We start from the raw sequence: 12,698 nt of genomic DNA on the forward strand, positions 1-12,698 counted from the left end.
CTCTTCTGAACAAATGTTTCTGTCAATATTAGTTAAGAGATATTCAAATGAGCAGTCATGTTTAGTCTCAACCGCCAAGATTTTATTCACAGTTCTTATTTCTTATTTTTTTAATAATGGGAGATTGACATATTGAAATAATGCTGGCATAATTCTGCCAAAGGTCTGTTCACACTGCTCCGTGTAAGTAGAATGCCAGGAACTTCTTGAAGGTGTTAGGCTGATATCCTGACAAACCAGCAGGGACCTATAATGAAGAGCATGATATGTTCAGTCAAAAAAAGCAACAATAAAAAACCTGACACCTCAGTTACTGAAATTTGCATTTGTTAAGCACAGAACTCCAAGTCTTGTTTAGTGCTTTCTAAGCAAACAATTAATTTTAAGCAAAGAATAAAATGGCTTTCTGCAGATTAAACTATTCAATTGGTTAGCCACATTTAACCAAGTATTTTAAGGCTCTTATGCTTACCTAGGCTAAATTTATTTAATTAAAAAAAAAAAAAACAGTAATATTTTGATTAAAACAGAACAAGCGTACTTTACATTTTAAAGTATTTCAATTAATTAATTTCTGAAAGCTGAAAAAAAGCTCAAAGCTGAAATTTTATCAGACATGATTTTTCCTTTCAGAACTAATTCTAATATGATTTGGTGCTCAGAAACACTTCTTACTATTATCAGTCTTGCACAATTTCTTTCAACGAAGCAGGCCCAATCTGGATAGTCAAAGGTAATTCATCTGAATGAACTCTTTACCTGCACAACTTTCTTCTTGATGAGAGGCCTGACCTTGGCAAACTCATACAGAGGCTGGTCCTCGTCCACCCACGCCAGATTCTTCACTCCACTGTCAGACTGCAGGTCAGTCGTGTTGAGCTGAAACACCACAAACTGGAAAAGACGGCCATTAGTGGCCACGCTCTGCACCACAATGGGCTTCTCCAGGACACAGGGCTCCTTCTGCAAAAAGATAAGAATTCTTTTTCATATAATTACATTACATTGCAACATGCAAAGTAATGTACAAAGTAAATATTCACGACATGCCGTCCACACGTGCCGACTACGTCGTGCCATGTTTACTAAATTAACGCAAGAAAAATCTAGAATCAGATTTATATGTCCCAATATAGGATAAGTAAACACTTAATTATCTACATACATTTTACACTAAAACAATGCCATTTGGAGATTTTATTGATGTTAAAAACAATTAAGACCAAGTAAAAATGTTATTTAAAGTTTCTGTAGAAACCATGATAGTTTTTTTAATATTAAAATATTTTAAAATATTAATTTCTTAACAAACAAAAAAACAGCAGTGCTCATCGAGTTACCAAGCCTTTTTCATTAGCTGTGATAAATGTTTTAAAGACGCAAGGATCTTACCCCGTACAAGGCTTGTGCTCGAGCCAGTGCATTTCCAAAGCTGAACATAACCATTTTAGCACGGAGCTGTTCAGGAAGGAGTTTTGGGGTATTTCCCATCTCCATTAAGAAGAGAGTGTGGGCATGAGGGTAAGGATAGTCCTCTCTGAATCCTGGCAAAAGGGAAATAAGGAAATAATTAACAGTTAATATTTCTTTTTGCCACAATGTGAAATTGATTTCAAATTATGACTTTCAGTTGTTGTTTTTCAGGAATTTGCGGAGTGATTGTAAATGAAGTCAGTGGCTGACCTGTGTCATTCTTCTCCTGGTAAACCCGTGTGTTCTGAAGGTCAATGGTGGGCGCAATGGGGTAGAAGGTCTCCAGAGCCTGGTCAGCAGTGCTCTGGATCTGCTCCTGTCCAGCCACCACCGGTAAGGGACTCATGGAGTTCAACAGCAGCCCATTCTGACCTCTGACCTGAAACAGGTCCTCTCCTGGGAATAGATGGATACATTTCTGTGTGTGTGTGTGTGTGTGTGTGTGTGTATATATATATATATATATATATATATATATATATATATATATATATATATATATATATATATATATATATATGTACACAGAGTATATATTTTGAAAACATTTATACATTTATATATTCATATTCCTATAATATATATATATATATATATATATATATATATATTTTTTTTTTTTTTTTTTTTTTTTTAATTTATTTTTTTTTTTTTTTGAATAATTGATACATAACATTTTTCTTAACATAATCACATAATATATGCGTGTTATTTATATATTTCTTTTGTATATATAGACACATTTTCAAAAACAAATATTAAATATATTGTCCACACTTAATTTATAGTCATTAACTTATATCAAACATATGCAATAACTAACTGATTATACTAATTCATCCATTTTAAGTACTACAGCTTCCAAATTTGGTATCACTAAGCTTTTTTGTTAATTGAACTTATTTGTTAGAATGAACAAAAATGACAGCAAATACATCTATATAGGATTTCATATAAATGCTGTTTGTATTTCATTAAGGAATTCTGAAATCGTGGTTTTCACAAAAATATTAGGCTACAGTTGTTTTTAACATAGATACTAAGTTTCTCTAAGCACCGATTCAGCATAGAATGATTTCAGAAGGATCATGTGACACTGAAGACTAGAGTGACAATACTGAAATTGAACTTTCATCATAGGAATATATCGCATTTTAGACATAAAATATAATATTTCGCTTAATGTTTTCGCTGTATTTTTTTAGCAAATAAATTCAGCCTTGGTGAGCATATAATATCAAAATGTTCTATGTGTGTGTAAACACAGAAACAAATAAATAAATATTACAGCCAGTATAAACCTGGCCCTTAAACTGTTGCCAAATACACTATACACCCACCTCTCTTCCAGGTTGCTGCTAAACTGTATTTCTCAGCAAGAATTCTCTTGGCCAGCTCAGGATGAGTGACCTGCAGGCCTCCACACAGGTGAAGCAGTCCGTTCAAAAGTGAGGGACTATAGAGGAAAAGAAAATACACATGATACTCATTTTATTAACTCTTTAACGGTTCATACAAAACAGGATGTGAACATTTCCAATTCACTAAACGCATGTTCCCAAGTGTCATGTCATTTTGTGTCAATGTCAATATGGCCTTTTAATGCTTGCGGCGTGACGGGTTTTTGTGAGAAGGAAAATGTTAAGGGCCAGCAGCAGTTGGAAGATAAAACAGCCGCCAAAGGGCAGATTTGAACCAGGGAGATGAGAGATATCAAAGAGGCTCTTATGAATGGCAGACCTCCCAGGAGCAGTATTAATTAATAAAGGCTTTACACAGCCGCTGCCTGCTGGGGATGCAGACTGGCCCGTGTTTAATGACCGTCATTAAATTCAAAACACCATCAGAGCGACGCGGCCTGGGCCAAATGCCACCTTCCATATTGAAGCTGTTGAGCCAATTATGAAGCACTGGGTGAGAGGGGACAGTAGCTGGCATGCAAGCGTGAGTCTGTTTATGGTGCAAAGATGAAGTGAACTGCATGAACTGCACACCTTCATTTACCCACACCTAGACATCACATACAAAAAATAACACTGTGGTTGATGTTTGCATACTGAGCATATTTCGTGTGAAACTGAACTGTTTATTTTTTTAACGACAAAAGGCGATAGTCAAACTTGTGAGGTTTTTAACAGCACAAAAAGCACTGCTATTTTTGTAACCTTACAAACGTCTGGAGTATTAACCAAGCATGTTTGATCTTTTATCATAGTTTAGAGAACATTAAAACTATCTTTTATGTCCCACCAAAGAATGAAAGTCATACAGGTTTGCAATGACACGAGTGTGAGGTAAAGGCAGAATTTTCTTTTTATGTTTTAACTAATTCATTTAAGGATTAAGTTCATTTGCAGTACGTAATAATACAAAACAAACATTACTGTGCTTCAGCAAAAACACGGGCACAATAGTAAATAAATCATTAATCAAATGATCGACTCTGAAAACTCTAACCAAGCTCATGAGTGTAATGCAAATATATACAAAAGACAGATGGTCAGTGAACATGTGTGTCCTTTTTTTTTTTTTTTTTTTTTTTTTTTTTTTTAAGTCACTGGTCTCATGATAGGCAGTTTATTAACTTGTCACTTCAATAATGGAAGATTTATAATTAGAAAATGATGCAATTTTTAAGGCAAGTCTTGTTTCTAGGCTATGAATGGAGATATAATACAGTCAGAGTACCCACCAGAACCTTTCTCTGGATGGCCGGGGTTCTGTGGTGTCCCACAGTCGGGAATTTTTAATGACGTTCTGCACTCTCTCATCTTGGTTCTCAATCTGATTAGCTGGATCTTCAGCAAGGGTGAGAATTTGAGCAGGTAACCCTTTAACAAGGACTGACTTACTGAGCCACAGGGCTTGTCGAACACCTATACACAAACCACAATCACAGTACATTAGTTTATGTATAAAATTATTATATATATATATATATATATATATATATATATATATATATATATATATATATATATATATGTGTGTGTGTGTGTGTGTGTGTAATATCTGTCTTTCCCATATTAATGCACAAAAATACAGTAACTACCTTCCAGCACATTCGTCCTCTGGTTGAATATGTAACATGGCTTGTCTTTATGCAGAGGCATATCTTCTAGTTTAGGACTTTGATAGTGATGCGGTTCTTTCCATCCTCGTTCCCAGGGTGGGAAAGTCGGCTTTGCCAGTCCAGGGACGAAGTGCATCCTGTCGGCATAAGTGATCGGCTCCAGTCCAGCAATTTCATGAACCACTCGAGGTTTTTTTCTCGGAAGACTCTTCCCATATAAGCAAGCGCTAGTGTATAAGCAGCGGCGTCCATGAGGAACCATTATGAGGACACTATGACAGTCTTTCGATTTACAGTTTTGAGTTATTTTAGAAGCCGACGTGCTGATTCTTTGTACTGTTGCTTTAAACATTTTTTTTTTCTAGCATAAATAACGTGTCTGAAGTTAATATACTAGATTATGTTCAACAAAACCAAATGGTGTTCTTCGTTGTGACATTTTCTCGTCGCTTTCAGGAGGCGGCCATGATTGTGGGGAGTCACGTGGGGAGTCTGTCTTCTTCTGAAAACAGTGAACGTGGATGTTAACAGAGTTTACGATTACTGCCATCTACAGGTTACTGCATAAACATTCTCGAGGCCAAATGCATTCACTGGCCAGTTTGTACACCTTGGGTTCCGGACCCTTATAGCCTCTTGAACTGCTGTAATTCTGTAATTCACATGCATGATGCAAATTTCTAATTTCACCTCATCCCAAACATGCTCTACTGGATTGAGATTTGGTTGCTCTGGAAGTCATTTGTGTACCTTAACTTATTGTAATGTTTAATAAACCAGTTTAAACTTATTTAAGCTTTGTGCCATGCTGCAGTATCTTGCTGAAAATTGCCACTACAGAATGAGAATGGTCAGCAACAATGCTCAGGTAGGTATTGAGGGTACTGAGAAAATATTCATCACACCCAGGGGCACCATAATGGGGGGAGGGCGTTGGGTTAGGGTGATCCCACCAATTCATTCCAAAAAAAAATCACAAAATTCTAACCTATCCTTGAAATACAACAAGCGAAAGTGGGAGTACAATCTCATGGTAAAAATAAACGCTTTCTCTATTTCATGTTGGTCACAATTATTGTCACCCAATTATTGAGTTTTTTCTCATAATGCCTGAAAAGTTTGGAGAACACCTGATGAGAGATCAGAGAGAGTCTCTTCAGATCCTTCAGACTCACAGCTTCATGGTTGTGCTTTTTCTCTTCATGAGCAGCATATGCTGGTTAGCTGTGTTTTGATGCTGAGATGCTGGTTTAAGCTGGCCCTTTTTTCTGGTTTATACCGGTCCTTTGCCAGCACGTGACAAGCATAAACCAGCAAAAGGACCAGCTTAAACCAGCATAAACCATTTTAAACCAGCATCCCAGCTTAACCAGCATATGCTAATTTTCTTTTGCTAATTTTTTAACCCATCGGTACACTGCTTGTAATACATGTGGTCATCTGCGTGTCTCTTCCTCTTATCAACTTAAAACACACCACTTGTTCCATGAGCACGATACACTCATTAACTTTTCATGCCTTTCTCTCCAACCAGTGTATTGACAAGCCACCTGTGTGCATTTGATAGTCCTCATTAAAATTTAGTCAGAGAGCCAAAGAGTGGACCACCTATCCAGTTGCCCCAGAACGAGAGGCCACAGAATGAGGAGCTTTAATATTACTTCTACTCTCTGAACACTGCAGGACAGTATGCGCAGAAGAAATTAAACACTACATACTACAAAAAACAACATGGTTTTAAGGATGACTGTCTTCATTCATGTTTTGTTCATTGCTGGAAAAGTCACCTCCAAAAAAGGTAGGACGGTAGGATCTCGTGGGTGAAAGTGTACACCCTATGAATGTTGTATTATTGTAAACGCCTCAGTTTTTCTGTAAGTTTGAATGGCAGCTTCCTAAATTTGACGATTGATTGATAGTTTTTAATGCCTGTACGTTTCTGAGCATTAACTTAACCACAATTTTTTTTTCAGTATGAAAAGCATACTTATAGTGTAGCTCTAATATACTGTACATATTTAAAAATAAAGGATCTGTGGTTGTCAGAACTTTATCCTTAAAATATGGTATGAACATTTTAGGTTTTACAGATTGAACTTAAATTTACAGTAAACACATAAATTGAATTAAATCAAGTAATATTAACCTACTGAAATACTAAAATCAGTTTTGTACCTTTGTAATGATCAATCAAAGCTGATCATAAGTAAATGAGTGCGGTGTCATTGTACCAAACAGGACGCTAAAATAATGCAATAATACAAGATGTACATAAAACCCTGTGTATAACTGATAAGCATTTAGAAGTGAATATATATACTCATTTCCAAAATTGTGAATGTAGCAGTATTTCAGTGTAAAATTATATAAAATGTCCAATTAGATCTATTGTAGTTTTTCTCTATAGACAATAAGGGAAGTTGCCATAACATTCTTTTACAGTATAATATGTTTATAGGTGTTAAATGTGGAGGAATCCTCTCTGCAAGCAGTGGCAATGTGTCAAGCCCTAATTTTCCAGGCTTTTATCCTTACGACACTGAATGCACCTGGCTGATTGTGGTGTCTGAAGGCTCCTCCGTACTCTTAACCTTCCATCACTTTGAGCTGGAATACCATACAGACTGTGCTTATGACTACATCAAGATATACAACGGCATCTCTGAGGATGAAGGCAACCTTCTTGGGAAATTCTGTGGAGATGTGTCTCCTCCTCAGTTCAGCTCGTCCTGGAATGTCATGTCCATCATCTTCCATTCAGACCGTCATGTTGCACGCAAGGGTTTCTCGGTTGGCTATAGGAAAGGTGAGGAGTATGACTGAAGATTCCTGGTGCGATATCAATTATTATGCAGTTGTTTACAATAGACAGTAATTGCCACTTAGTTTGTAAAAATAAGCAAATATTGTGTATACCATCAGTCCTTTTAAAGTCTATGGGGCAAGGTAAATGTTAAAATACCCGTTGTTTCACTAAAACAAAGTACAAAGAAATGAATTTAAATGATTTTTGAGGTAAATGACAGTATGCAAGATAATAAATTGAAATTAATATAAAAATAAACACGAATATAGTAAACTTACATTTGTTCCTTTCTCAAAACCAGATATGTGTGGTGGGGTTTTGACCGGTCTATCGGGGGTCATCTCAAGCCCAGGTTATCCACTGGAGTACAACAACAATGCCGATTGCTCCTGGACTGTACATGTGTCCAATCGGAGTGTCGTGAGCCTGGTGTTTCTTGACTTCCAGTTAGAAAACAATGAGGGGTGCAATTTTGACTACGTCGCTCTCTTTGATGGCCCCTCTGTTAAACACCGTCACCTGGGCAATTACTGTGGTAGTGAGAGACCTCCCAACACTGTCACCACATCAAACCATCTGCTTGTGGTCTTCAAATCTGACTTCAATATTGGTGGGAGAGGTTTTAAAGCCTACTACTATTCAGGTGAGACATGTTTTCATTTATAGACATTATAAAATTGAATTTCAAATACATATTCCATGACATTCTTGTTTTTAAAGGAGAGTGCCAGCAAATTCTCAAAAATATCAGTGGGAACTTAACTAGCCCTCACTACCCAAACATCTACCCCAACAACATCAACTGTCACTGGACAATTACTTTAGCAGCTGGGTACAGGATTAAGCTATTTCTCCCCTTTCTGGAGCTTGAGGATCGAAACAGCCTGACTGACATGTGCGACTATGACTCTTTGTCTGTGTATGATGGGGACAGCGACACGGACAATCTATTGGGTCAGTGGTGTGGCAGTGAACAGCCTCCGTCTTTGACCTCTAAGGGGAATAAACTATTGGTTGTTCTCAGCACTGATCGGAACTCTGCCTTTACGGGATTCACAGCCTCCTATATAGGAGGTGAGTGCTCACTTATCACTTTCCATCAGTGTCCCACAAAAATGTTATGACCACTCTGAAATATGTGTAATTTGTTTAAAAGTTTGTTTAGCAAAAATAACATTTACAGTGTAACTTCAAGGACAATTATTGCATTATTGAAAGCCAATTACTAAACATAAGCGAAAATTAATAGTCTATGTGAACACCTTTTGTGAGACTCATTTCAAAAGTATTTATTTAAAAGAGAATTGCATGTGTTTTCCAAAATATTCCTTAAAAGTACAATTTTTTTTTTTAATTTTTCACATAATTATTGTACACAGGACATTAAACTCAACCTGCATATCTTATTATTGTTTTTGTGTCTCACAGTGGTGCCAGTCAATGTAAGCTGCACCCGAACTGAGTTTCAGATTCAGATCTCCAGAGAGGCTTTGCCCCAGCTGGACCGTGAGAATATTTATCTTGGGAATCCATCCTGTTCTGCCCAGCTGACAGAAACATCCTACAAAATTCTAGCCCGTTTTGTCAACTGTGGAACTGCTGGACAGGTATAAAACACATAGAAACACTCATGCAGTGATTTCTTGGCATACCACATTTAAAATATCTGATGTATCTTAAAGATGTAATATGGTTTTGAACTAAAATGAACGTTGCTCCATTATCTTGTGATCTTCTGTAGAAACGTCAAAACATCACCATGCTTGTGAACTCACTTTATATTGACTACTCCGATGGGCCGCAGCAGAATATTCAGGAGTATGAGGTGCAATGTGATGCCCAGAGGAAGGTGGCCATGGTCAACATCATCTCGGTTGAGGAGCGTAACCGGCTTAATGAACTGGCCCGTTTGGCCAAGGAATCAAACAACAAGAATGCTGATGAAGAAAGTGAACCTCACGATACCAGTGATATCATCTTCATCAGCATCTGTGTTCTCGCTGTGATCCTCATGTTAATTGCTATTGTGTGGCTGGTGCTTCTATAGGTGTGCCACAAAATGCATATATGATGACTTGATACATCTTTATTTTTGTACTGTTTTGGAAAAAACATTCTGACAAATGCAATGTAAATAAAAGACAAACGTATTTAAAAACAAGACTGAAAGTTAAAAGAGTTAAAAAAAAAAAAACTAAAACAAAAAAACGATTCTTGAGGTCCCATATTTGAATTTTTCAATTCTTCACAGCTTCTTTTTGTGACTGCTTACAAATTTATTAACTGGTAGTTTGCCATCCATAACCTGTGCTCTCAAATCAGGCCTGTTTTTCAGTGCAAAGACGAGAGCCCTCACAGTCCTTCTGTATGCTCCACTAACAAGTCGAGAGCTTTGGTGAAACACTTCTCTCTCTATGTTCTCCACCAGTCCATGATCCACCTAGAACATTAGGAAAATAATTATTATTTATGTACAATAAGAATTTAAAGTACAACTGTGTCATGATAATATTTACAGTTTTTCCTCAATCGCTTTGGTGCGTTTCTCAGATTAGAAATTAAATTTTCAAAAATGCTTGTTCAACCTCCACATTATCCATTTATCTAGTTTCTCATTTTCTTGAACAAACTGCGATTGCTTTGAAACATTCATTCAAGCTGATTATGTACATTTGTCTGCGGCTTCCTACATTTTCAGTTGCTAATATCATGTTTTTCAAAATGTATTATATAGATCCCTGTGTAATAGTCTTACCCCTCAAAACATCTAGTCATTAGTGCATCAAATAAGTCATTAAATGCACAATGAATCTAAAATAGCAGGTGCATCTCATGAATATCTTGTCTGGTAAGCATATATATACAGAGGACAACACAATATACAGCGTAACAAATTCTGATGAGTGATGAACACCATGAAAATGATCAGCATCAACAGCTGAGAGGAAGAAGAGGAGTAAGGGTTGCTTGGTTGCAGGGATGCAGAGGCAAAAGAGAGGAAGAAGCAGAAGAGGTCAAGGACAGAGGCGCATTTCAGATGAAATAAGGGCCACTATTGTGGATACAGTAATGTGTAAAATTGTACTTTTGACATATGGCGTCCATGAGAAGCCCAGCTTTCTGCATTTCAGTAGTGTTGCTGTAGTTTACAGTACATCATGTAGCACTAACAGAGTACACAGAAATATTGACAACGTGACTACTTTTGAATATCTTGCTTGTGAACCACTACACAAAGACTTACTTACTTATAAATACTTGCTTTTGAGAGACGAACTAAATATTTTGAGTACATTACAGGCTTTCGCAGGAAATCCATTGTGCTGTTTATACAAAATGCACATACTTCTTTGCATATATTAAGGATGATTTGAGAAATGCATCAAAGCCACTGAGGAAAAACTGCACTACGGGGTTTTACATTCTAAAGACAACAACCTGAACAACATTTAATGCAAGAGCAGCTCCAATTTCATAGTCCTTGAAGATGGAAACCAGTCAAACATTAAATAATAGCACTGACAGATGATAGCCCACTTTTTAAGGTTGTTGGAAATAGTGGAATAATATTAGTAGTGGATATAGGAATGAAAGAAAAAAAAAAAAAAAGTTTGAATAGCTCTGCTTTCAACCACTAGAACCCCTTCAACCACTAAAAACAACAGCTACAGACCACATTGCTGAAATCCAATGTTCTTCCTTAAATATTTGGGTTTTGTTTTGAAGAGCAAATATCTTTAAAATCTAAAACTATAAAAGTTTAATGATTTTAGCAAAATGAAGTAAATGTATTATTAAATATAAGAAATATCTGCCAACTGTTTCAGAAAAATCAACTTATAATGTTTGAAATGCCTTATTTCAGAATTCCAGATTTTCAATTAAGCAAGAGTTGGTAATTAACAGATATTTGTTCTCGTTTTCATTATAAACTCGTCATTTGTACCAATTACTCAGAAAAGAAGATTTCGCAGTATATGTCATTTTGCGTCTCTAGTAAATGAACTGGAAAACAAGCCAAAAATACGGCAGAAAAAATACTTTTTTTATTGACATTAGAAGGTATATTATAAGGTAGTTATTTTGATATTCTAGTGGTTTGGAGCAGAGGTTCAACTTTGAAGCTAATTCTTTAAATAGCAATGAACTATTGAAAGCAAAGGTTGTTAAGAAATTGTAATAACCAGTTAGAATCAGTACCTTCAGCCCTGTGGCTTCAGACAGCAGTTTCTTTGCATTTCTCCTTAAACTTTCTGTCTGTTTGTCACAGCGAACTTCTATAGTAGGTTTATTTGCATGTTCCTCAATAAAGGTCCTCCAGTGTTTATACACCTTCCCCGCTAGTGACTTGATTTCAGGATCTTCTGAGTGTTTGCGTAGGTTGTTAACTGTGCGTCCTGCATTAAAAACAATGAGAAAGTGGTATGAATTTTATATTATTATTTGTTAGAATGTGACTTCTTTTTTTTTTTTTTTTTTTTTGGGGAATGCTTTGCGGAAATCTGTATTGGTAAAAGTCCTAGATAAATAAAAGTGATTGGTTGATTGATGAGATAAATAAAAAGAGAGATATAACAAGAACATAAAGAAAAATAAACTTTTACCGATTCTTGTAGTCTTCAGCACTTCTCTGGAAGGCATTTTCTTATCCAGTTCATTCAAGGCTTCCAACATATTTTCTTTAGGCTGGCCAGGCAGTTCAAGGATTGACCTGTACCTTTCAATATCTTCAATAACGACCACTCTCTTGAATAAACACAGATGCCTACATGATTAAAAGCACATATTTTGATAAATTGTGTGCAGGGTAAAATAAACAATCACTTACCCTCAGAGACTCTAAGGTTGCTTGCTTGTAATTCCGTTCTAGTTTTGGTTCCTGTTTAATCTTGTCTGCCTTTGGTAACCGAACTACAAATTTATCCATGATTAAATATCTGATATGAACGATAGTTTACTTACAGACGTTCTAGTTTCGCTTAACACATTGTACATATGTATACTGTAACAATATAATACAACAATAAACTGATTTTTTACTTCACACCGGAAGACAGTGCGCCTCTGCCAGATTTTTTTTCAATATAAAAGCCTCCTTACCCATGACGGCCAAAAAGCCAATGGAAAAACATAGTAAAAACAATCCAGTCTTCAAGCTACTAATACAAAGGTGTAACGGCTATGTTTCAGCATTTTAGCAATAAGTCAAACGAGTTTTTAAAATCTCGATAATAAATTCTAATTAATTTATTTGAAATGATAAAATACTACAAAAAGTTAATGTTTCATAAATGGGTAAATTAAATAGCATTATACATTGTCTACAATAGCATTTTAACTGTTATT

At 36.0% G+C, this 12,698-nt stretch overlaps 3 protein-coding genes across 3 annotated transcripts; 1 reads left to right on the top strand and 2 right to left on the bottom strand.

Moving 5' to 3' along the window:
* Window positions 1-60: 60 nt before the first annotated feature.
* mrpl37 (mitochondrial ribosomal protein L37) lies at window positions 61-5,046 on the bottom strand. The gene is made up of 7 exons (XM_043262333.1): window positions 4,526-5,046; window positions 4,166-4,349; window positions 2,814-2,929; window positions 1,684-1,869; window positions 1,393-1,544; window positions 760-963; window positions 61-247 (listed from the first exon to the last, which is right to left on the bottom strand). The coding sequence occupies exons 1-7, from the start codon at window positions 4,896-4,898 to the stop codon at window positions 170-172; spliced, it is 1,293 nt and encodes a 430-aa protein (XP_043118268.1). The 5' UTR covers window positions 4,899-5,046; the 3' UTR covers window positions 61-169.
* Window positions 5,047-6,149: 1,103 nt separating this feature from the next.
* cdcp2 (CUB domain containing protein 2) lies at window positions 6,150-9,408 on the top strand. Its single transcript, XM_043255983.1, has 6 exons — window positions 6,150-6,344; window positions 7,005-7,352; window positions 7,654-7,995; window positions 8,073-8,426; window positions 8,781-8,959; window positions 9,094-9,408. The coding sequence occupies exons 1-6, from the start codon at window positions 6,278-6,280 to the stop codon at window positions 9,397-9,399; spliced, it is 1,596 nt and encodes a 531-aa protein (XP_043111918.1). The 5' UTR covers window positions 6,150-6,277; the 3' UTR covers window positions 9,400-9,408.
* Window positions 9,409-9,457: 49 nt separating this feature from the next.
* On the bottom strand, window positions 9,458-12,438 carry tceanc2 (transcription elongation factor A (SII) N-terminal and central domain containing 2). The gene is made up of 4 exons (XM_043255995.1): window positions 12,181-12,438; window positions 11,957-12,098; window positions 11,553-11,749; window positions 9,458-9,792 (listed from the first exon to the last, which is right to left on the bottom strand). Exons 1-4 carry the CDS (start codon window positions 12,277-12,279, stop codon window positions 9,598-9,600), a joined length of 633 nt encoding a protein of 210 aa, XP_043111930.1. The 5' UTR covers window positions 12,280-12,438; the 3' UTR covers window positions 9,458-9,597.
* Window positions 12,439-12,698: the final 260 nt, after the last annotated feature.

The sequence above is a fragment of the Puntigrus tetrazona genome, chromosome 2 (genome assembly GCF_018831695.1).
Source record: "Puntigrus tetrazona isolate hp1 chromosome 2, ASM1883169v1, whole genome shotgun sequence".
In the NCBI taxonomy this organism is placed as follows: Eukaryota; Metazoa; Chordata; class Actinopteri; order Cypriniformes; family Cyprinidae; genus Puntigrus; species Puntigrus tetrazona.